This window comes from Thermobia domestica, chromosome 6, assembly GCF_964235325.1.
Source record: "Thermobia domestica chromosome 6, izTheDome1.hap1.1, whole genome shotgun sequence".
NCBI lineage: Eukaryota > Metazoa > Arthropoda > Insecta > Zygentoma > Lepismatidae > Thermobia > Thermobia domestica.
This window is the reverse complement of record NC_137459.1, coordinates 99,919,326-99,941,641: the sequence shown is the minus strand read 5'-3', so window position 1 is coordinate 99,941,641 and position 22,316 is coordinate 99,919,326. Positions and strand designations below refer to the sequence as shown.

The following is a 22,316-nucleotide window of genomic DNA, read 5'->3' as shown; positions in this document are numbered from 1 at the left end:
TGTATTTTTAAGGAAATGCTAACTCTGTTCTATAAATTGGCTGAATTGGAGTTTAGCATTAGTTTCAACAGCGAGGCTATATGAGACGTGAAATCCCAAACACACGTCCTCTGGCCGGGAATCGAACCTGGATCTCTCGCGCAGAAAATGCATACGCTAACTATATAGCCACGAGGAAGATGCTGTTATACAAACTGTCTAAACTGGTTTCGAATGTGTCCATATGGAGCCTTAAAATTAAGTGCTAAATCCGTAATGCCGTCACGAAAAAGAGAATTGGACTTAAGCTGTCCACGAAATGAACCTTCATTTTCATGACAAAAAACAATAGCTTAAATTCAGATTCTCAACTGATACAGTAGCCAAACGCTAATCGAATAGTTAATTTCCCCATTTTTCTAAAAGTTCTAAACCGAATACATATCTCTCCACTTTCAATGCAAAACAAGAATGTTTATAAAAAAGAATATTTTTATAAAAATCATAAAAAACATATTTCAAAGTATACTGTAAGGTTCCGCATGTCTACACGTCATGCAATAACCACGTGTGAACTACATGTGTTAGTAATAAATAAAAACAAACAGACGACGGTCCCGAAGAGGAGTCGATCACCATCGCCAACAGTCGGAAGGACGAGAATCAACGAAGGAAGCCGACAAGACAGGATAAAAAGTACCTGCACTCCTCGACCAACATCAATCTTCCCGGATTGATCGAAACACCTAAAACCCCTCTCACGACGCTTGGTCACCGAGAGGTACCCATCCTTATACCCACGACGCACGGTCACCGAGAGCGAGATACCTAATCTACACCCCTCTCACGACGCTTGGTCACCGAGAGTACCTTACCTCAAAGCCCACGACGCTTGGTCACCGGGCTCCTATCTAATCTTACCTAAATATTAGTGGAATTTCTTATTATAATTTGTGTACATAAACTTTTTGTAATAAAAAGGTGGAGGGAAAAGTCCAAATCCCGAGTACATTTTATTGCTCTACCCAAGAAATTTTACATGGTAGATGCGTCGGCGTCTATTTACAGACATTAAAAGGACTTTCCTACGGGGCGCTCTTTTTATTAACGATAAATCGGACTTATAAATTTTTTAAATACAGTGTAAGTGTTACTAAAAGCAGGATCATATAAATGATGTTATCCGTATTGTCATAAATACTCACATTACTCTTAACGGTAGATTGATTCATTACAGGCGGGCAGGTATTTATGCCGACAACTAGATCTGGGAAAAATACATATAAAGAAGGTGATAACAATATGGCAGAATCAGGCTCCCGTATACCCGTTAATATTCCTCACTTAACTAGATATTCTGGTCATAGTACAGACGACCCGGGTCGATTTTTCATGCTGTTCGATCATTTGGCTATACTTCAGGCATGTACCCCCGAAAAGAAGAAGGAAATTCTTCCAATGTATCTGCAGGACGTAGCTCTCGGTTTTGTTTTACAATTGCAAAATCAGAACCAATTCGACACACTAAGTTACGAACAACTGAAAACCAAATTAATTTCTCTGTCCCGCCCAAATTTACCAGTGTATAAGGCGGAATTAGAAATTTTTTAAATACAACAGAACGAAAATGAATCAGTCGATTCGTATTTCTTAAGGAAATTAAGGGCCATCAGACAACTAATGCCAGAAGCTTCAGAGGAACAGAAAATTCATTTTCTTTCGTTAGGACTACAAAGAAATTTGCTGCAAAAGATAGCGTTAGAATCCTTTCCAACAATCCAGCGGCTGCAGGATCAATTTCATGAATTGGAAAAAGCTCAAGATCTCATGCAGAAGAGTGGCTAAATCAGTGAACTACCATCAACAGAACTCTTGGGATTATGACTCGAGCGACTCACCATTGTTGACAGCAAAGGATTGCCTAAAGTACTTTTCATGCAGCCAATACAGAGTTGTAAGTAATTCGTTTCAAGTATGCTAGTGTTTCATTCTATAGAGCTGTTGAACTGAAATACATTAAGTAATAAATTTTCAAGATTAAGAATAAAAAACGAGTTCAATGAAGACAATCGCACGTGCATGTCAAAGGTTTCAGTTTTAGGAGTGAAAATTAATTCTACTATTTTTTTGAAAAACAACACTAAATTAAAGAATTTATTTTGTATTTGAATTATGAGGTATTACAAACAACACAGATCATCTTATGAGATAGTATTTTGTGTTTCCCTTTATTATTATTATTATTGATTCTCTGTATTGTATTAGAGTTGATCATTTAAATCAGACGTATGTACACAGCGTTGTGTATCAAGGAATCGCAGTTCAGTACGAGACACTCGTGATCGATTAGTGGCAAGTGCACATGTGGTTCGGATCTCACGTTAAACTGAGGTAGAAAAAATACAGAGAGACGGATGTAAGAGGAATTTGATTAGCATGTATAATATGGCTCTATGTATCATTTTCTTTCTTTCTTTAATTAATAAAATTTAAATGCACAAGATGGTGCACAACTAACGAAAATGCATATATATCAACGCGTGAACGACAAACTTTTTCACTCTTGAAATGCTGAAAAGTTTACACAGCCAACCAAGCTTAAACACATATTTCAAAGAGATCCTTAGATGAGGTTACTAGCAACTGAATTTGTACTGGAAAGAAAACGTTTATTTTCAACTGTGTATAATATTAAAATAACGTATTTACAAATAGCTGTGCTTACCTTTTCATTTGTGACCTCCCCACAATCTTTCTGTGCTTGTTTTTTGGTCCATGCCACTAGTGGATCGTAAACGAAAGGTCGGAGTACTGACAACAATGGCTGCATATTTGCTCTCAAATTCCGCAATGTTATTTCAGAGGATTTCCTGAATACACCTTCTATTTTCAAAGGTCCCATAGCATCAACCATATTTTGCGTTAGTCTAAAGGGTACCAATTCTGGCCACTCAAATGTTTCACCCTGAAACATGAGAAATAATATATTGATGATGTTCGATTACAATGAAAATACAAACAGTTAAATTCTACAGTACAAGGCTATTGTAAATGATGATCTCGATTTTGAAGTTTAATAACTTACGTTTATTTATTAACATTTAACAATATGTTAAAAGAAAGAAAATGCACACATGTTATGTTCAACGTCAAAGGTGCTCAATTAGTGCCTTTTGCAATTTTGTACAGATGAATCCGATAATCTAATTTTCGCCATACTCTTTCCAACAACTTAGAGCCAATCATCTTAGGGCTCTTGACAGCACTTACTTTAATGCGTACTAGAAGTTCAGATGAATTGTTAGGTAGGGGTGGCTGATACACTTGATTTTTAACATAACCCCAGAAAAATTGCGCACTGGGTAACATCTGGCGATCACGGAGGGGGAGTGAGCAAGGATACAGAACATTATCCTCACGACTAGCTCGTTCTATCCATTAATCTGGTAATTTTCTTTTGTGTTACCCCTTAACGTGCCGATGCCAATGTGGGGGTTCCGTTCTGCTGGAGAATGAAATTTTCCGTTTTTTTTTTTTTTTTTCCAGCTGCGGGGAAAGCCACATCTGCAGCATGTGAAGATAGAAAAGTTCGTTTTCAGTGTCCTCCTCGATTTTTTTGATTTTTTAAAACAGGTGATTGCATAAAACACGTTCACCTTGGGTAAGTTAAGGATATATTCTTTATAACCATGAGGATTTTCCAAAGCCCAGATCTTCACATTTTGTTTGTTTACTTTTCCCAAAGGTAGAACGTAGCCTTAAATCTAAACACAACTGACTTAATGAAATCATACATTTCCGCAAGGTTTTACATTGCAACGCAGAACTCAAGTCTCTTATCCTTGTCACTAGGTTTAAGTGCCTGCAACAATTTCAATCAGTATGGTTGAAATTTTAAACGTTTTCGCGGAATGTTCGACACTGTTGTATACTGAAGTTCAATTCTTTGCTTGCACGAACCGTCTATTTTTGTGGGCTTCTGGCAAAAGTCGCATGCACATGATCCTGGCCGGCCTGTTATATTCCTCCCACAGGTACATCCACTTCCTTTAAACTATCTGTGCCACTTCCGAATTGAGAACCCGCTTGAAGAATCTAACCCGAACTTCGTCCTGAAACTTCGTTGAATACTAACTATAAACTGTTTTACATGAAATTCGAGAACACGAAATGCTCTCCTGTCTTCGTTTCCTGACATCTTCATTTACTGTCGCTTAGCGGCGGAATATCTAACTAAACATCAGCTTTGCCACACACACAAACTTTTTGAGTTTCTCCTTCAATGCGTAAGCTGCATATCATTGTGAATAAATAAACGTGAGTTATTAAACTTTGAAAGTATGATGATCATTTACAGTAGCAAGCTATATTATAAGAGTTTACCTATTCAGACAAAATTGATCCTGAAATATAAATAACCAAGCTTTTCATTATGACATTAGCGAAGATAACGATACAAAATATGGTTAATGAGATATAACACCAAATTATAATTAAGTCTTAAACTGTCACTTTTGTATAACTATAATGTTGTCTAGAGATGACACACATCAATCGATAGATCACATAGAGCTGAACAAAATTACATGCTTAAGGGTTGATTTCTGATCCGTAGTTTCCGAGATAATGAAAAATTAATTTTTATGGCGTTAAAAGTGCATTGTCCTTTACTAATCTGGCGCAATTAATAGAAATGCAAGGGCTCGAAAAAAAACCCGGCTTTTTTGGAAAAAGCTCTGTTTTTTTCTGCTTCACTTTTTTACTTGGGAAATTTTGGGCTTTTTTCAAAATTTTGCTTTAAATTAATAAAGCAGACTTTGTTTCGCTTCTCTATAACATAAAAACTCATTTAATTAGTAGTTGATGTACATAATAATATAAAACCTCTAAAATAAACCATGAATTTCGAAAAGATTTTTCAAGCAATTTAAATTCTTAACATATTTACATTATGAATTCCAAAGGATTAACCAATGTATGTAATAATTTTTTAACCTCTTATATACAAAAGTAAATATTAAAACATACACAAGTAACTTGCAAAAATGTATTTAGTATTTTTACTTCAAAATATCGTACTCTCTCTTTTTGAAACAAAGTAAAACATGAGAGAAATATATTTATAAGGTACTCTTAAGCGCTGCACATCAACAGCTTCTTTTCTGGTGGTTCTGAACATTCTTAAAAATTTTCAGTGTAGTTTTAACTTTCATATACATTGTACGAATATTTCGAACAAATTTTTCATTCGTTGATCACATACGTAATAGTCTGTTACCACCCATCAGGTGCTTCGGACCTGCAAAATCGGTAAAATACCGAATTTTCTGTTCATGGATCATATGCATAATAGTGTGTTCAACTGAGCGTGTGGTTTCCTACGCTCTAGAATATAACCACTATCATGGTTTACCTAGTCCTGAAGGTTTCTGAATTTTTAACAGGAGGTGGTCAACATATCAGTACGAAACTTTTTTATTTATTTATTTATTTATTTTACAACAAAAGAAAATCTATGGAATACATTTAGGAAGAATGGAAAGAATCAATGACTGTTCCAAGTTATAAAAAAGGTGACAAAACTAATTGTAATAATTATCAAGGCATTTCTCATCTGTCAACATCCTTCCAAACATTCTGTTAACAAGATTGATCCCATACGCAGATGAAATTGGAGATTATCAGTGTGGATTTAGGCGAAATCGATCAACTATCGACCAGATATTTATCATTTGACGAATTCTCGAAAAGAAATGGGAATATATTAACCAGTACATTAACTATTTATTGATTTTAGAAAGGCTTACGACTCGGTTAGGAGAAAAATATTGTGCAACATTCTTACAAAATTCGGAAGACCGAAAAAGCTAGTTGGATTAATTAAAATGTGTTTAAATTAATTCCAGAGTAAAGTCCGAGTAGAAATATACTTGACCACGAGCTTCCACGTCGAGAATAGTCTGAAATAAGGAGATGCGTTATTGTCATTATTGTTCAGCTTTGTTCCGGTGTACGCAATAAGGAAAATCAAAGATAGCAACCAGGGTCTAGAGATGAATGGTATTCACCAGGTTATGGCATATGCTGATGATACAAATCTGATAAGAGAACAATCGAAAGAAATGCAGACGCCTTATTAAACGCTTGCAGCGACATTGATTTAGAAGTAAATGCAGAGAAAACTAAATACATGGAAGTTCACTGGGATCGTAATACGGCAAAGTATGGTTGCGTCAAAATATCAAATAATACTTCCGACAAAGTGGATACTTCCAAATATCTAGGTTCAATATTACCAGACCAAAATCATACCTAAGAAGAAATTAAATGTCGACTGAAATCAGGAAATTCGTGTTATTATTCAGTTCAAAATATTTTGTCGTCCCGAATTCTTTCGAGGAATTTAAAGCTTAAAATATATAAAACGATAATCATGACTGTTGTTTTGTATTGTTGCGAAACATAGTCGCTTCGCTGAGGGAAGAACGCAGACTGAAAGTATTTGAGAATAAAATCCTGAGACGAATATTTGGACCGAAGAGGAACGGGAATGGGCAATGGTGGAAACTTTATAACGAAGAACTAAGTAATTTATATGGCTTACAAAACATCGTTAGGGTCATCAAGTGTAGCAGGCTCAGTTGAGCAGGTCAGGTAGCCAGACTGGAAGACAATAGGGACGCTTTCAAAGTTTTAACTGGAAATCCTATCGGAAAACGTCCATTAGGAAGACCCAGGCGCAAATGGGAGGACAATATTAAGATGAATCTCGCAGAAATAGGAATACAGAGCAGAAATTCGATCGAATTGGGTAAGGACAGAAGTCAATGGAGAGCTTTTGTGAACGCGGCAAACCTTCGGATTCCATAGGCCGTAGAGAAATAATACATTTAAATTAAGCATATCTGCCAGCAAACATGATTCAATGGTTAGCTTTAGCGCTTCTATCGGGAAGTCCGGGATTCAACCCCGCATCCGACCATTTTGACAGAAGTCTATCTTAATTCCATCTGTGAATGTAGAGATAGTGGGTATACTGTGAGTCCTGGCCGACTTCGTTTCTTACCGTTTTTAAATCGTTGTTATTACTAATTATCAGCAATGTCGGATTTGCGATGGGGGTTAAGGTGGATATGTCTTTCGGATTGAAGCCTGTACCCCGAAATTACGGAATTTCTAAAACAAGTGAAATATTAGTTATACCTTTGCTCATAAACTTCAAGCTCTCCTCAAATAAAAATTAGGATTTTTTAGAAAAAAACTAAACAATAAGAAAAAAACCTTCCAAAATACTTTTCTAAATCCGCCAATGATTATCAGTATAAAATGGTCTTCAAGGTTGCATCCGGAAGATTATTGCTAAATATACAAACGAAACGAAATAATAGTTATGCCTGTACTCACAAACTTCAAGTTCCTCCCAAATAAAAATTAAGAGACTTTTAGGAAAAAAAAAAAAAACAGACATTAATCAGAGAAACCCCTCCCAAAATACTTTCCTAAATCTGCTACTGATTATTTCTATAAGTTGTTGTATTCGGAAGATTATTGCTAAATCATTGCACAGCTACAGTATAACAGAAATGTGGAAGTACGCTCTGACGGATATATTATAACGACCACTAAATGTGTATTACTATGAAAATCACCGGTTTGTAATTAGCTTAATGCTTGTTTTAAATATTTTATATGTCGTTATAGCCCTCAGTCCATATATTTACATAATCTAGGTTACTGTTTTTTTTCAAAATCCATCTAAACACTTCCTTTAGATATTACCTTTTTTATTGTAGTACGTAATAAATTAAACATTTACACACTTTTAAATATTGTACACGTATATATCACAAGATGGATTCTCTATATATTATATGTTTTCCGTTGCTATGACGACTTAGAGAACATGTTATATCACTATTACGACAGAACATCAATCATAATAACAGAAAAGAAATTACATCTATTTCTTTTTATATTTTCTTCTTTTTCCTTTTGAACAGCTTGTGCATATTTTAAAAGCACATTTTGCCAATAATACAAGTTATTATATAAAAATTATACAATACCGTTATATAATGTCGCCCAAAAATGGGACTCTTTTTGTTTAAAAATAAAAAAAAAATCCTGGACCGTTGGATATCACATGTTGGTTATTTGAGTTTACGAATGACCCTCGTATATGCAATAATTACAATTCATACCATCATATATCATATTTTACTTTGATATCAATATTATGTTCATATTTATTTTAATTCTTATAATTATTTTCATTTTATACAATTCAACATTGACAATAGAAGGTACATTCAAATAACGTTATAAAAGTTGTTTAATTTAAAGGCCATCGATATGTGTTACAAGTTGGAAGTTAACAAAAATCTATGTCATTTTCTTGGGCAAAACTAAGAAGATTGCGAAAAGGATATTATTATGATGTTTGTATGATTATTTTCTTAAATGAGAAAGGATCAAATATATTATATATTCAAACAAAATGCAATTTATAAATGAAATATCGACAATATCTAGAACAAAACACGATAATCAATATCATAACATAAACTAACATAAATAAAGAAATTATCATATTATGAATTAGTTCAAAGATTAAATGTCATTCATGTTAACTTTGGTTACAACTTCCGAAGGAACTAATGTCTTAACTAATTGCATCCATTTGCTTTTAGTATAGTTCGAAGGACGCCATAACTTAAGTTCATCAATATTGCGTAAGCCCAAAAGTTTTCCAGTCTTCACGTCCATTAATTCGAAAACTTTAAGATTACTTGTCTTATACATAAATATGGTCTTATACGCTGGACTTTTACCATATTAAAAATTATTATAATTATCAGAACTTTAATAAGCATTATTCATATTCTAGATCTTTTGTTATATGTTATGAAATTCTTATCAGTGATATTTATTTATACTATCTTTATAGAATTCAAATAGAGTACAAATAACAAACGAAATCATAACGGTATTTACAGTGAAATAAAACAAGAATCAATTGAATATATTCTTTCGGACGCCACACCATTAGGTTACGTTATGTTACCATAGGATTGAGTTAAGTTACATTGCGTAGCGCAATCTTGTGTATTTTCTTGGCTATTATATACTTCAACAATATTTCGATTTCTATATTGCGAATTCCTGCCTCCTAGGTACCTATTATGAAACCTGTTTCGTGGAAACGTGTTACAATTACTATTCCTATTGTTATTCCTACAATTAGGTTCAGTTCGGGTACCGGTAAAATTTAATTCATTGGTTCTACCGTTAAAAGAGAATCTATTATTATTTCGCCTGTTAGAAACACCCTCTTCTTTAATATTGATATTACGGACAGATGCATAATTGACGTGATTACGATTAGGGTTGATTTGACCTCTATTGTTATTGTGCAACATAGATTGTCTTTCAAAATTCTGAACTATCATAATAAGATGGTTAAAGTTGACACATTGAGCCGAAATTAACATTTGTTGTAGCTTAAAGGGTAACAAAATACGTATGGACGCTATTATCCTTGATTCAGGTTGGAAAGGATTGATTGATTTCAATTCATTGTCAGCTGCTATTACAAAGTCAGTAATACTCCGGTCCAGTTTAGGATGATAATGCCTATTGCGGACTAATGCATCTCTGTTAGCTAACATAAAGTCATTTTCAAAATTGGATAATAATGCATTCTTAAAATCAGAATAACTACGCAAGTTAACTTTGGTAGTCTTAAACCAAGTTGAACAGCGATGTAATAAAACGTGCGGAAGAATTTTTAACAATTTAGATTCATCCACTCCATGAGGTCACATTCATCTTCGAATTTTTCTATAAACGCACTAGCTGGTATATCATCAGATCTTCCACTAAATTTTTGTCAGAGATTTGATTTCACTGATTCGAAAAAAATTACCTATGTTCGTATCCTTCACATATCAAGAATTTACAGGATGAGAGGAACGATTTGCTCTCTGATGCTGGCCCACACTATCTTCACTCACTCTTTATCGAAGATCCAGATGAATCACTCTCTCTCCTATTCCTTCGGTGATGATATTGTGTTGTTTCCATAATGTCATTAAGAGCTCTGTCGACATTCGCCCGAGCATTAACAGGATCCTCATTAGGAGGAACAAGTCTTACTTTGATGGAATTTACTTCTTCTAGTAACTCACGGATCTGGCTACTATGTTCACTTATTTGGTTATTATGTTCATTAATTATAGTTTCTACAACTTCAACTGAATTTTGCACTTCGGTGAACCTAAGTAGTATTTGTTCCATTTTGTGATTACTCTGCTCAATTCGCTGATTTGTGTTCTCAATTTGTTGTGATAAATGTTGACTATTACTGTCGAGTTGTTGCTTCAATTGTCCTATCTGCTGATTCATTTGTTCACCAAAATCTTGCTTCAATTGTCTTATCTGCTGATTCATTTGTTCACTAAAATCTTGCCTCAACTGTCCTATCTGCTGTTTAATAAGGTCAGCTAGGTCAGAGGAAGTGTACATTTTCCTATTATCAGTTGCTTCAGGTGTATTTTCACTACCAGGAAGATTCATTTTAGTATTGCTGAAAATTTTTCTTCCACTCCTTAATAAGGTATATTCCGTTTTGATGTATTTAATAAAATTACTACGTAACCTTAAAATCAATCTGCAGTTATTTATTTAGGAGATTGTTTACTTATCTTCTCACAAATCTCCTGAATTCCTGAGGCGGCAAACCACCAGTTTATAACGACCACTAAATGTGTATTACTATGAGAAACACCAGTTTGTAATTAGCTTAATGCTTGTTTTGCATATTTTATGTCATTATAGCCCTCAGTCCATATATTTACATAATCTAGGTTACTGTTTTTTTCTCAAAATCCATCTAAACACTTCCTTTAGATATTACCTTTTTTATTGTAGTATGTAATAAATTAAACATTTACACATTTTAAATATTGTACATGTATATATCACAAGATGGATTCTCTATATATTATATGTTTTCCGTTGCTATGACGACTTACAAAACATGTCATATCACTATCACAACAGAACATCAATCATAATAACAGAAAAGAAATTACATCTATTTCTCTTTATATTTTCTTCTTTTTCCTTTTGAACAGCTTGTGCATATTTTAAAAGCACATTTTGCCCGTAAATACAAGTTATTATATAAAAATTACACAATACCGTTACAATATTGACAAACGTACGCTCTAATGGATATATTGAAAAACATAAGTTTAATTATGTGCTACAACAGTACTATGCTCTAAGAAATGAAACACGGATAACTAGAAATGAAATAATCTAGAGAAGAAAAAATGTCGAAAACTCAGAAGTTAAAATAAAGTTAAATAGCCTCTAAAATTGCCCTCAAATACTACGTACTTTATGTTTACTTTAATTCATAAAACATGTGCTCCATCCATCATGATAGTGAATTCCAGAGCGAAATATGGCATTTAGGTCATGATATCTTATGTAACTATAAAGTATACTGTAAGAAACCTATTTAAATAGAAAAATCATGAAAATGAAAAAGACAAAATTCCCGTTTTTTTTCCCCAAAAAAGCCGGCCTTTTATGTGCAAAAAACCACCGATTCAAAAAAGTCTGCTTTTATTTGCATCTCTAGCAATTGATATTCATTTATTTATGTAGTATGTATCCACTGTTAAGTTGCAGATTGTATCTATGGTTTTGTTTCTCTTTACAGTGACATACATAGTTTCAATAGAGATGCAAACTATTCATAAATTGAAAAACTATAGTAGCACAGTAAGTGTTTTGTTAATTATTTTTATCCAATAACGTAGCTTCAGCGCGAGCTATTCCGGATTCATTCCCAGAAGGGGATAGGAGTTTCAGCGTTCACCTACCATTCTACGGCAATTCGGAAGTACTTGAGGTTTACTTGAATTAAGAAACAGTGAACTCAATTCTAGAAAGACAAGAATAAATCAATTCAAGTCTACGTGCTTATTACTTAAGGACATCTGGTTAGTTAGTCGTATGTAGGCTGTAATGCCCGAAATTTTACCACCAATAAATACGGCATTCTCGAAGTCATAACTCTTTGATTCTCTCTATCAAATAAAGTAAAGGGTATCACTACTGAGCACTTGCCTTAATAAAAACTCGGTTCTGTATCAAATCACTTTAATTAGATATAAGGAATTACTTGAGTAGTATAAATAATTGTCTGGCCTCCACAGTAGTAAGGAGCACGAGCTTTAGGTTAAATATAAAAGCAACGTTGCCTGTTCAGCACGCTGTCTCCTTGGGCCTTCACCATACCCACAATACAAGGTTGTTGGTACACTCATGTCCAAAATGATTGTCGCATATCTATAACTGTCTTCTTGGAAGAATATAATAATGATTTTGCAGGGTACTTTTAATACCAATACAATGTGCATAATCGGAAAATGTATATTTGTGGCGAATTTCATAGGAAAAGATCTATAAATACGAAAATTAGAATGAGTAAAACAAAATGTTGCTAAATGGACAAGAAAGTTTATTTCTGTTTTATTGTTTTAATTTACTTCTCTTTTGACATGAAATTTGCCACATACATGTCTTTGCCGATTATACACATACTAACATTATAAGAAATACCGGGCGCATTCGTTATCAAATTATATTCTTTCAACAACATATTTATAAACATGCAACAATAATTTTGGACATGAGTCTATATAGATTCAAATGCTCTAAATACCCTCATGTAACAATGTGCATGTTCTCCATCTCGCTTAAGCGTGTCCTTACGTTCCGTTCGAAACGTCTGGTGAACAGGAAACGTAGTTCAGTTTATATATATATATATATATATATATATATATATATATATATATATACAGATGGTGATCAGAAAAATGGAAACACCTGAACGAAATTGCAACTTACCAGATTAATATGGTGTCGGGCCACCTTTCGCCTTCAGAACAGCCTTGATGCGACGTGGGATGGAGGCATAGAGGTCGTAAATGGTAGCAAGTGGAATTTTACACCATTCCTCGTGCAGAGCATCGGCCAGTTCTGTGAGAGAGGATGGAGGTGGAAATCGTCGCCGGAAAGACGGACCACAGATGTTCAATTATGTTGAGATCTGGGGATTGGACGGGCCAGGGGAAGTGTTGAACTTCTTCCCGATGTTCCTCAAACCACGCTGCAACAACGCCAGCTGTGTGAATGGGTGCATTATCATCCTGGAAGATGGCGTCATTGTCCTGGAACAACATCCGGACCATAGGATGCAAGTGGTCTCCTACAATTGCGACATAATCGTTGGCAGTGATTCGTCCGCTAAGTGTGACCACAGGACCCAATGAAAACCATGATATGGCGGCCCACAGCATCACCGAGCCGCCGCCATGTTTCACAGTTGGGCACAGTGTTGGGCAAAATCAATTGAAATCAATTGCAATTGATCAATCAATTGAAAGTAATTACTCTGAAAATTAATTGCAGTTGATTTCAATTGCAATTGATTTCAATTTGTAATTGACAATTAATTTCAATTGCAATTGAATTCAATCATAATATTTGAAATTAAATTTTCGTCAATTGTTAATTGTTAATTGGTCACCAGGCAATTGAAACTTTTAATTGTCAATCGCAAAGGGTGCAATTGAAACATTTAATTGTTAATTGCAATTGACAATTGAAACTTGTAATTGTTAATTGCAATTGAAATGAGCAATTAAAACTGAAGATAAGAAGATGTGTGTATATTGTGTTGTCCACTTGTTACTGTTTTACATATTTCAAATAAGGTACTTCTAAGAAATGCTGGATGACTACCATCCATTCGCCCCCCTGGGAAGAAAGCCTTGAAACTAAGTATGTTTTAAATATATTATGTTTATGGTTCTATCCCCCTCGAAAGAACTCTATATGCCCGTCATGCATACAACAGGAATGGGCACGAACGAGTTCGAGCGAGTTTTCTTTAAAACTCGACTCGACTCGAAGCAGACATCTTTGAGCTCGACTCGAGAACTCGTCTCGAAAAATTTCCCCCAACTCGACTCGGATTCGGATCGAGTTTCCAGTCGAGTCGAGCCAATTCGAGCTAAATCCTTTGTGTAGTTCCAAGTACTACTATCTTCAAGTATCCTACATAGACAATATAATTATCAATGATACTACTACTACTACTATAACTAATTATTATTATAATACCGTGTACCTGTATAAACATGGAATATAGGCGGTTTGTATCTGAATACTAAAAATTAGTTGACTGTCGATCTCGGTCGTCAAGAAATCTTCAGGAGACAAGGACATCGGTCACGAGGTTCTAGGTTTGAGTTCAGGAGGAGCAAGTATTCGGGCTCCAAAAATTGTTAAAAGTTATAGTATTCCAGCCAAACATGTTCAAAACTGCACGACCCGGGTTTAGGGTTGTCAACGACTCAAGAGGCTCACTCACAGCTCATTCACTTATCGAGCCGAACCGAGAAGTGAGCTGAGCCAACAGCTCATCCAACCGAGCCAGCTCGAGCCGATGGCTCACACGAGCCGAACCGAACCGAGCTGATTGCTTACCCCAACCGAGCCGGTTCGAGCCATCGGCTCAGTTAAGCTGGCTCGAACCCAGCCTATGGACTCGTTTCAACGGAGCTGGTTCGAAACATTGGCTCCAATCGAGCCGAGTCGATGACTCGTCTCTACCGAGCCGGTTCAAATCATTGGCTCAATTGAACCCAGTCGATGGGTCATCCCAACCAAGCCAGCTCAAGCTGTACACTCAGTTGAACCGAGCCGAGCCGGTTGACATCACTATCCCAGTTGGGCTTCTTCTTTGGCTAAAAAATTGGACCATGCAGTTCTCAGCCTTGATGGTAAGAACTACAAAAAAAGTAATGAAATCTTTAGTTTTACGTCCCACGGTTATGGCGGTTAAGCTAAAGGAGACGGTGATGATGGGAAATGAATGAAATGGTGGAATGAAGAAAGTGGGAGGAAACGGGAGAACCCCGAGAAAACCCACGAGCACGGTGTTTGTCCACCACAAAGTCCACACGGCGCGAGCTTGGATCGAACCAGGGACCTCAAGCACCGGAAGTGAAGGGTCTACCACTGAGCCACCGCGCCCCCTGGTAAGAACTACAGTATATACTTGTATTGGTGCTCACGGCGTCATTAACTTGTTCTGCCACCAACGAATTTCGAGGTACTTTGTTTTGCATCTTTTGTGCCTGTTTTATGTCGCTTTATACGCCTATTCCCACATTTTGTACATCACCGGAAGTGGGTCAAAATGGGCCTACAAATATGGCGGAACAAGTTATTGCTGTTCCGCCACCAATAAATTTAAAGGTCGTTTCCTCCACATTGTTTTGTGCGCTTACTTCCACGTTTTGTGCGTCATGGGAAGTGGGTTAAAATGAGTCCCCAAGGTGGGACGAAAACGAATCGCTGTTCCGTCACCAACGAATATCGAGGTCGCTTCTTGCGCATCGTTTAGTGCCAGTTTCTTGCTGTTTTGAGCGCGTATTTTCACGTTTTCGTCTCATTCAGATGGGACGAAAATGACCAAAAGTTCAGCCACTATCGAATTTCGAGGTTGTTAATTTCACATCGCGTACCCTTTTGTGCGCCTATTTCGACGTTTTGTGCGTAACTGGAAGACGGTCAAAATGGGCCTCGAAGGTTGGACGAAAATGACCCCCTGCTCCGCCACTACCGAATTTCGAGGTCCTTCCTTTTGCATCGACTAGTGAATTTTCCTGCCCCCATTTCCACGTTTTGTGCGTCACCAGAATTGGGTCAAAATGGGCTTCCAAGATGGGACGAAAATGAACCACTGTTCCACCACTATCGAATTTCGAGGTCGTTAATTTCACATCGCGTTCCCTTTTGTGCGCCTATTTCGACGTTTTGTGCGTCAATGGAAGACGGTCAAAATGGGCCTCGAAGGTGGGATGAAAATGACCCACTGTTCCACCACTACCGAATTTCGAGGTCCTTCCTTTTGCATCGACTAGTGCCGTTTCGTGCCCACATTTCCACGTTTTGTGCGTCACTGGCAGTGGGTCAAAATAGGCTTCCAAGATGAGCCGAAAATGACCCACTGTTCCGCCACTATCGAATTTCGAGGTCGTTAATTTCACATCGCGTTCCCTTTTGTGCGCCTATTTCGACGTTTTGTGCGTCAATGGAAGACGGTCAAAATGGGCCTCGAAGGTGGGATGAAAATGACCCCCTGCTCCACCACTACCGAATTTCGAGGTCCTTCCTTTTGCATCGACTAGTGAATTTTCGTGCCGTTTCGTGCCCCATTTTCACGTTTTGTGCGCCTCCAGAAGTGGGTCAAAATGGGCTTCCAAGATGGGACGAAAATGAACCACTGTTCCGCTACTATCGAATTTCGAGGTCGTTAATTTCACATCGCGTTCCCTTTTGTGCGCCTATTTCGACATTTTGTACGTCACTGGAAGACGGTCAAAATGGGCCTCGAGAGTGGGATGAAAATGACCCACTGTTCCGCCACTACCGAATTTCGAGGTCCTTCCTTTCGCATCAACTAGTGAATTTTCGTGTCGTTTCGTGCCCACATTTCCACGTTTTGTGCGTCACCGGAAGTGGGTCAAAATGGGCTTCCAAGATGGGACGAAAATGAACCACTGTTCTGCCGCTATCGAATTTCGAGGTCGTTAATTTCACATCGCGTACCCTTTTGTGCGCCTATTTCGACGTTTTGTGCGTCACTGGAAGACGGTCAAAATGGGCCTCGAGGATGGGATGAAAATGACCCACTGTTCCGCCACTACCGAATTTCGAGGTCCTTCCTTTCGCATCAACTAGTGAATTTTCGTGCCGTTTCGTGCCCTTATTTCCACGTTTTGCGCGTCACCAGAAGTGGGTCAAAATGGGCCTCCAAAGTGTGACGAAAATGACCCATTGATCCTCCACTATCGAATTTCTAGGTTGTTTCTTTCGCATCGTTTAGTGCCTATTTTTTAAAAAGGTTTCTGTACCTACTTCCTCGTCTTGAACGTCACCGGAAGTGAGTTAAACGGGCCTTTAAAGTGGGAGTTAAATGGCTCACTGTTCCGCCACTATCGAATTTTGGAGTCGCTTCTTTCGCATCGTTTATTGCCTGTTTTGTACGTTTAGTTCGTCACCAGAAGTGTGTCAAAATGCGCCTCCAAGGTGTGACGAAAATGACCTACTGTTCCGACACTATCGAATTTCAAGATTGTTACTTTCGCATCGTTTAGTGCCTTTTTTTAAAAAGTTTTCTGTACCTATTTTTCGTCTTGTGCATCACCCGAGGTGAGTTAAACTTGCCTTTAAAGTGGGAGTTAAATGGCTCACTGTTCCGCCACTATCGAATTTCGGGGTTGGTTCTTTCGCATCGTTTAGTGCCTGTTTTGTAAGTTTTGTGCGTCACCGGAAGTGGGTCAAAATGACCTACGAATATAATGAAACAAGTTAATGTTGTTCCGCCACCAACGAATTTGGAGGACGTTTCCTTCACATCGTTTAGTGTGCATTTTGTACCGTTCTGTTCGCCTACTTCCACGTTTTGAGCATCACCAGAAATGCGTCAAAATGGTCCATCAAGGTGTGAGGAAATAGAGCCATTGTTCCGCCACTATCGAATTTGGAGGTCGCTTTTTTCGCATCGTATAGTGCCTGCTTTGTACCGTTTTGTGCTCCTATTTCCACTTTAGTGCGACAATGAAAATGGGTCAAAATGGCCTACAAGTATAGGGAATAACTTAATGCTGTTCCGTCATCATCGAATGTCAAGGTCGTTTCCTTCACATTTTTAATGCATGATTTGTGTCGCTTTGTGCATTAGTGGAAGTGGGTCAAAATGGACCTTGAAAGTGGAATGAATATGCCTTTTCCTGCCATATTTGTAGGTCGTCTTTGACCCACTTTCGTTGGCGCACAAAACGTGAAAATATGCGCAGAAACGGTAAAAACATGCACTAAACAATGCGAAAAAAGCGACCTCGAAATTCGATACTGGTGGGAGAGTGGGTCATTTTTCTTCCCACATTGAATGCCCATTTTGACCCACTACCATTGATTCACAAAACGTGGAAATAGGCTTACAAAACGGTAGAAAACACGCATAAGACGGTGTGAAGGAAACGACATCGAAATCGTTCCTGACGGAACAGCATTAACTTGTTCCGCCATATTTGTAGGATAACATTGACCCATTTCCGGTGACGCAGAAAACGAGGAAATAGCGCACAAAACGACACAAAAATGGAAATTTAGATTAATTACATGGAAATTTTAAGTTTGTAAGCTTAATTATATGGGAAATTTTATACATTTTTCCTTTACGTTGGTCTACTTTACGTTGATTTGGGACTTTCAAATTTTATTCTTTTTTCCACTGAAAAGTATCTATAATTCAACAAGGAAATAATTATTAATTATAATAATTATCTATATAATTGAATTCATTATAATTTGGTCCATAACAAACACTTTACCATTTCGTACTAGCTGTTATGCCCGTTCTTCGCACGGATCAGATAAAATATCAATGTAAACAAACTGAACAACGGGAGAACAATTAAGAAACATTTCTAAAATTGGATATATTTTGTGTGAATATATATCCAACAACGTACATGTGTTTTCATTGGGAAGGCCGATGGGGGCTGAATTTGAACGTAAACACTATCTGGAGTGTAACTATACATCTGAGCAACCCCGAGAAATATGGATTCAACACAAATATTGGTCATTTTCTACTACTTTTACATGTCCCAGTGAACGCCCCCTCAGACCCCCTTGGTTCGAATTTTGAAAAAATCTCCTCTGGCCCCCAACCAATACCGCGAAAACTATGAATGTGACACTAACGTCTGCCATTTTCTACTACTTTTTCATATCCCGGTAAAAGCCCCTATGATCCTCTGGTTCCAATTTTGAAAAAACAACGCCTCTGGTCCGCAGCAGATGAGGGCTGTATTTGGAAGTCAACGTCTGTGGAAATATCACCATTCATCTCAGCGACAGCGAAAACTATGGATTTGACACTAATATCGGTCATTTTCCATTATTTTTACATGTCTCGCAATTCCCCAGCCCCGGTGACTCCCGACCCGCATACAATGGTGGCTAAATTTGAAAATCATCGCTAATAAAAGTATCACCATTGATCTCAGCCACCGCGAAAACTACGGATTTGACATCGGTCATTGTGGATTATTTTTACATGTCTCGTGATCTCCTTTATAATGCCCCCGTTCCTTAGCTGATGGGGGCTAAATATGAAAGTAAACGCGGTCTTGAGTTTCACCATTGAGCTCAGCGACCCCGAAAACTATGGATTTGACATTAATATCGGTCATTTTCGATTACTTTTACATGTCTCGGAATTCCCCCCTCTGGTGACTCAAGGCCCGCATACAACGGTGGATGAATTTGAAAGTCATCGCTAATGATAGTGTCACCATTGATATCAGCAACCGCGAAAACTATGAAATCGACACTAATATCGGCCATTTTCTACTACTTTTACATGTCCCTTTAAACGCCCCTGGTTCGAATTCTGTAAAAAACGCTTCGCCTTGGTGTGGGACCTGAACCAAGGTATCTTTGACCAAAATTTGGTAACTCTTGGTCAACTTGTCTGGTCCCCAGGCCTGTCCCGGTAAACGTCCCCCTGAGACCCCCTAGTTTGAAATTTGAAAAAAAAATCTTCGTCTTGATCTGGGGCCTACACCAAGCTACCCGTGACCAAATTTTGAAAAGTTTCGGTCCACTCGTCTGGTCCACAGGCCGCACAAAGATAGACAGACAGACACACGAACAAACTCTTTATTTTATTTATATTAGAAAGGTCAGATCCGCCAATATTGTAATAGAGCGGTGCTTGGGCGATTGATCGTAGAAATTCAAACTCCGATGAGTGATAATTTCATAGGTTTGTTTTATTACAAGTTTAAACTCTTTAGTCAGTAGAGAAGAGGGCGTGAATCATGGCTCAGAGTTGATGACAATGGGTTTTGGTGGGTCTGTGGGTCACAGTGGGTGGCGGGTCAGAGTGGGTCACGGTGGGTCATGGGTCACGACGGGTGGTGAGTAAATTGGTCGTGGCTAAAGTTTTCATTGCCCCACGCTCTCTCTGAACTACAGTGTTGAAAATTAATAAGTGAAAATCAATTGCAATTGATCAATCAATTGAAAGTAATTGCTGTGGAAATCAATTGCAATTGAATTAATTGCCAATTAATTTCAATTGCAATTGAATGACTGAATTCAATTGCAATTACTTTCCACTGCAATTACTTTCAATCAATTGATTAATTGCAATTGATTCTCCATTATTAATGGCCAATTGCAATTAACAATTAACCATTACTTACTTCAATTGTTAATTGCAATTAACAATTAAATTTACAGAGTAATTGTTAATTGTTAATTCAATTGAAATTTGCCCAACACTGGTTGGGCGGAGACACTGCAGATCATAAGCTTCTTTGGGCGTTCTCCACACACAAACACGGCCCGTGGTTGGGAATAGGGTGAAGGATGACTCATCCGACCATATCACACGTTTCCAGTCCTCAACGGTCCAAGTTGCATGGTCGCGGCACCAGTTGCGGCGTGCGAAAGCGTTATGGTCCCTGATGAGCGGTTTGGCCCGTGCAAGACGACCCCGTAAGTTCATGTCATATAATTCGCGGCGGACTGTGATTGTCGAAACAGGGTGGGAGAGGTGCTGATTGAGTTCCTCTGTCACTTGCTCCGCAGTGGCACGACGGTTCTGCGTGACAATGCGCTTTAATACCCTGCGTGACCTGTCACTCATGATTTTCTTCCGCCCACTGTTCCGCTTCCTCCATGTGGTTTTCCCGTGTGTTGTGTAGGCCGTCATCACCCTCGACACTGTCCCACGCGACACACCTAACACAGTAGCCACTGCCGTCACACTCACTCCACATAACCGTGCACCAACAATTTGCCCTCTTTGAAACTCTGAGAGGTCTCCCATTTTTCACTACCTCCGTCTGCTGCAGCCACTGGACACTGCTGTTCCACTGCGCCTGATGTAGTATGGAGACCGACCTAACACACCACCACCAGCGGTCCGGCGCTGCGGACGCCACGACACCACTGCCAACCCATACATCTGACGTGTTGCCAACTACAGGTGTTTCCATTTCTCTGATCACCATCTGTATATATATATATATATAGGGCTATTAAAAATTTAAAGTATTTATCTCTAATGAACGACAACAGAGAGACACAAACGATACATCACTGGATAGAGAAGAGTTCAAAGTTTTATTTTATACGTTCAACATTAGCACCATTTGTTATGGACAAATGTCAAATCAGTAGTCAATTTCTTGCCACACACGAATTAACTAGTCCCCGGTTGTTGAAATCGCTGAAGAATTTCACAGATCTTGAAGACTAGCAGGCATAGGTGGTGAATATTAGGGATGGCCGGATCCGAAGACCCGGACTCGAATCTCGGATCTGGATTCGGATCTGGATCCAAAATCCGGATCTCAGATCTTGATTCTTATCCAAACCCACATCCCACCCAAATTGTGATAAACTTGAATATCTAAAATTCGCCGAAAGTAATTTCACGCAGTCCTGACAGAAAACAGAAAATTAAGACGAATATTGACAAGTCTATTTGTCTCCTTCATTCTACACTAAAGATCAAATGCTTGCCTTACTAAAAAAAAAAAGATTTGATCCGGATGAGAGTTCGAATGTCAAATCTAGGTCCACCCGATTGCAGGACCGAGATAAAATACACATATTTATATTTGAAACCGGAATACAAAACTCGAATATTTAAAATTCCTCAATACACCTATTTCATTGACAGCTAAGAAAACATAAACAGTTAAGACAAGTATTGACTAGTTTTTACGTATATTTATCTTGCTCAGTCTGCTCAAAATATCAAATGTATACCATACAATTAGATTTAATAATTATTTAGTAGATCACAATATGAGCACCGAGAATAAACTATGAATTTTGGTGCCCCTTATCTAGATTTGAAATTTCTGATTCATACATAGAATCAGACTGAAAGATAAATATTTGAGATCTGGAAACCGAAACAAGTGCTAGTACCAAGATCGTACCCGTTTATGCCAAGGTAATGCGAGCGCAAGGCACTTGCACTAATTCCGCATGTACTTTGGGGAACACGAGAAACTAAAAACAGATAAATATTCTTTTTCAGGGGCAAGTCGCGCTTTAACATGACTTTTCATGAGTGTTGTGTTCAAATACGAAAACTGTAATGGCGACTTGTTTAAAATAAATAAATTTTCTTTTTTAGCAATAAAGTTAGG

General features: G+C 37.7%; 1 protein-coding gene across 4 annotated transcripts in view; it reads right to left on the bottom strand.

Moving 5' to 3' along the window:
* Positions 1 to 22,316, bottom strand: part of LOC145688127 (serine/threonine-protein kinase ATR-like) — a 381,701-nt gene that overhangs the window by 4,825 nt on the left and 354,560 nt on the right. For all 4 annotated transcript variants that reach the window (XM_081761899.1, XM_081761900.1, XM_081761902.1 and 1 more), the window contains one exon: positions 2,705 to 2,944. In XM_081761899.1, coding sequence (XP_081618025.1) covers positions 2,705 to 2,944 — 240 coding nt within the window. The remainder of the gene's footprint in view (positions 1 to 2,704; positions 2,945 to 22,316) is intronic.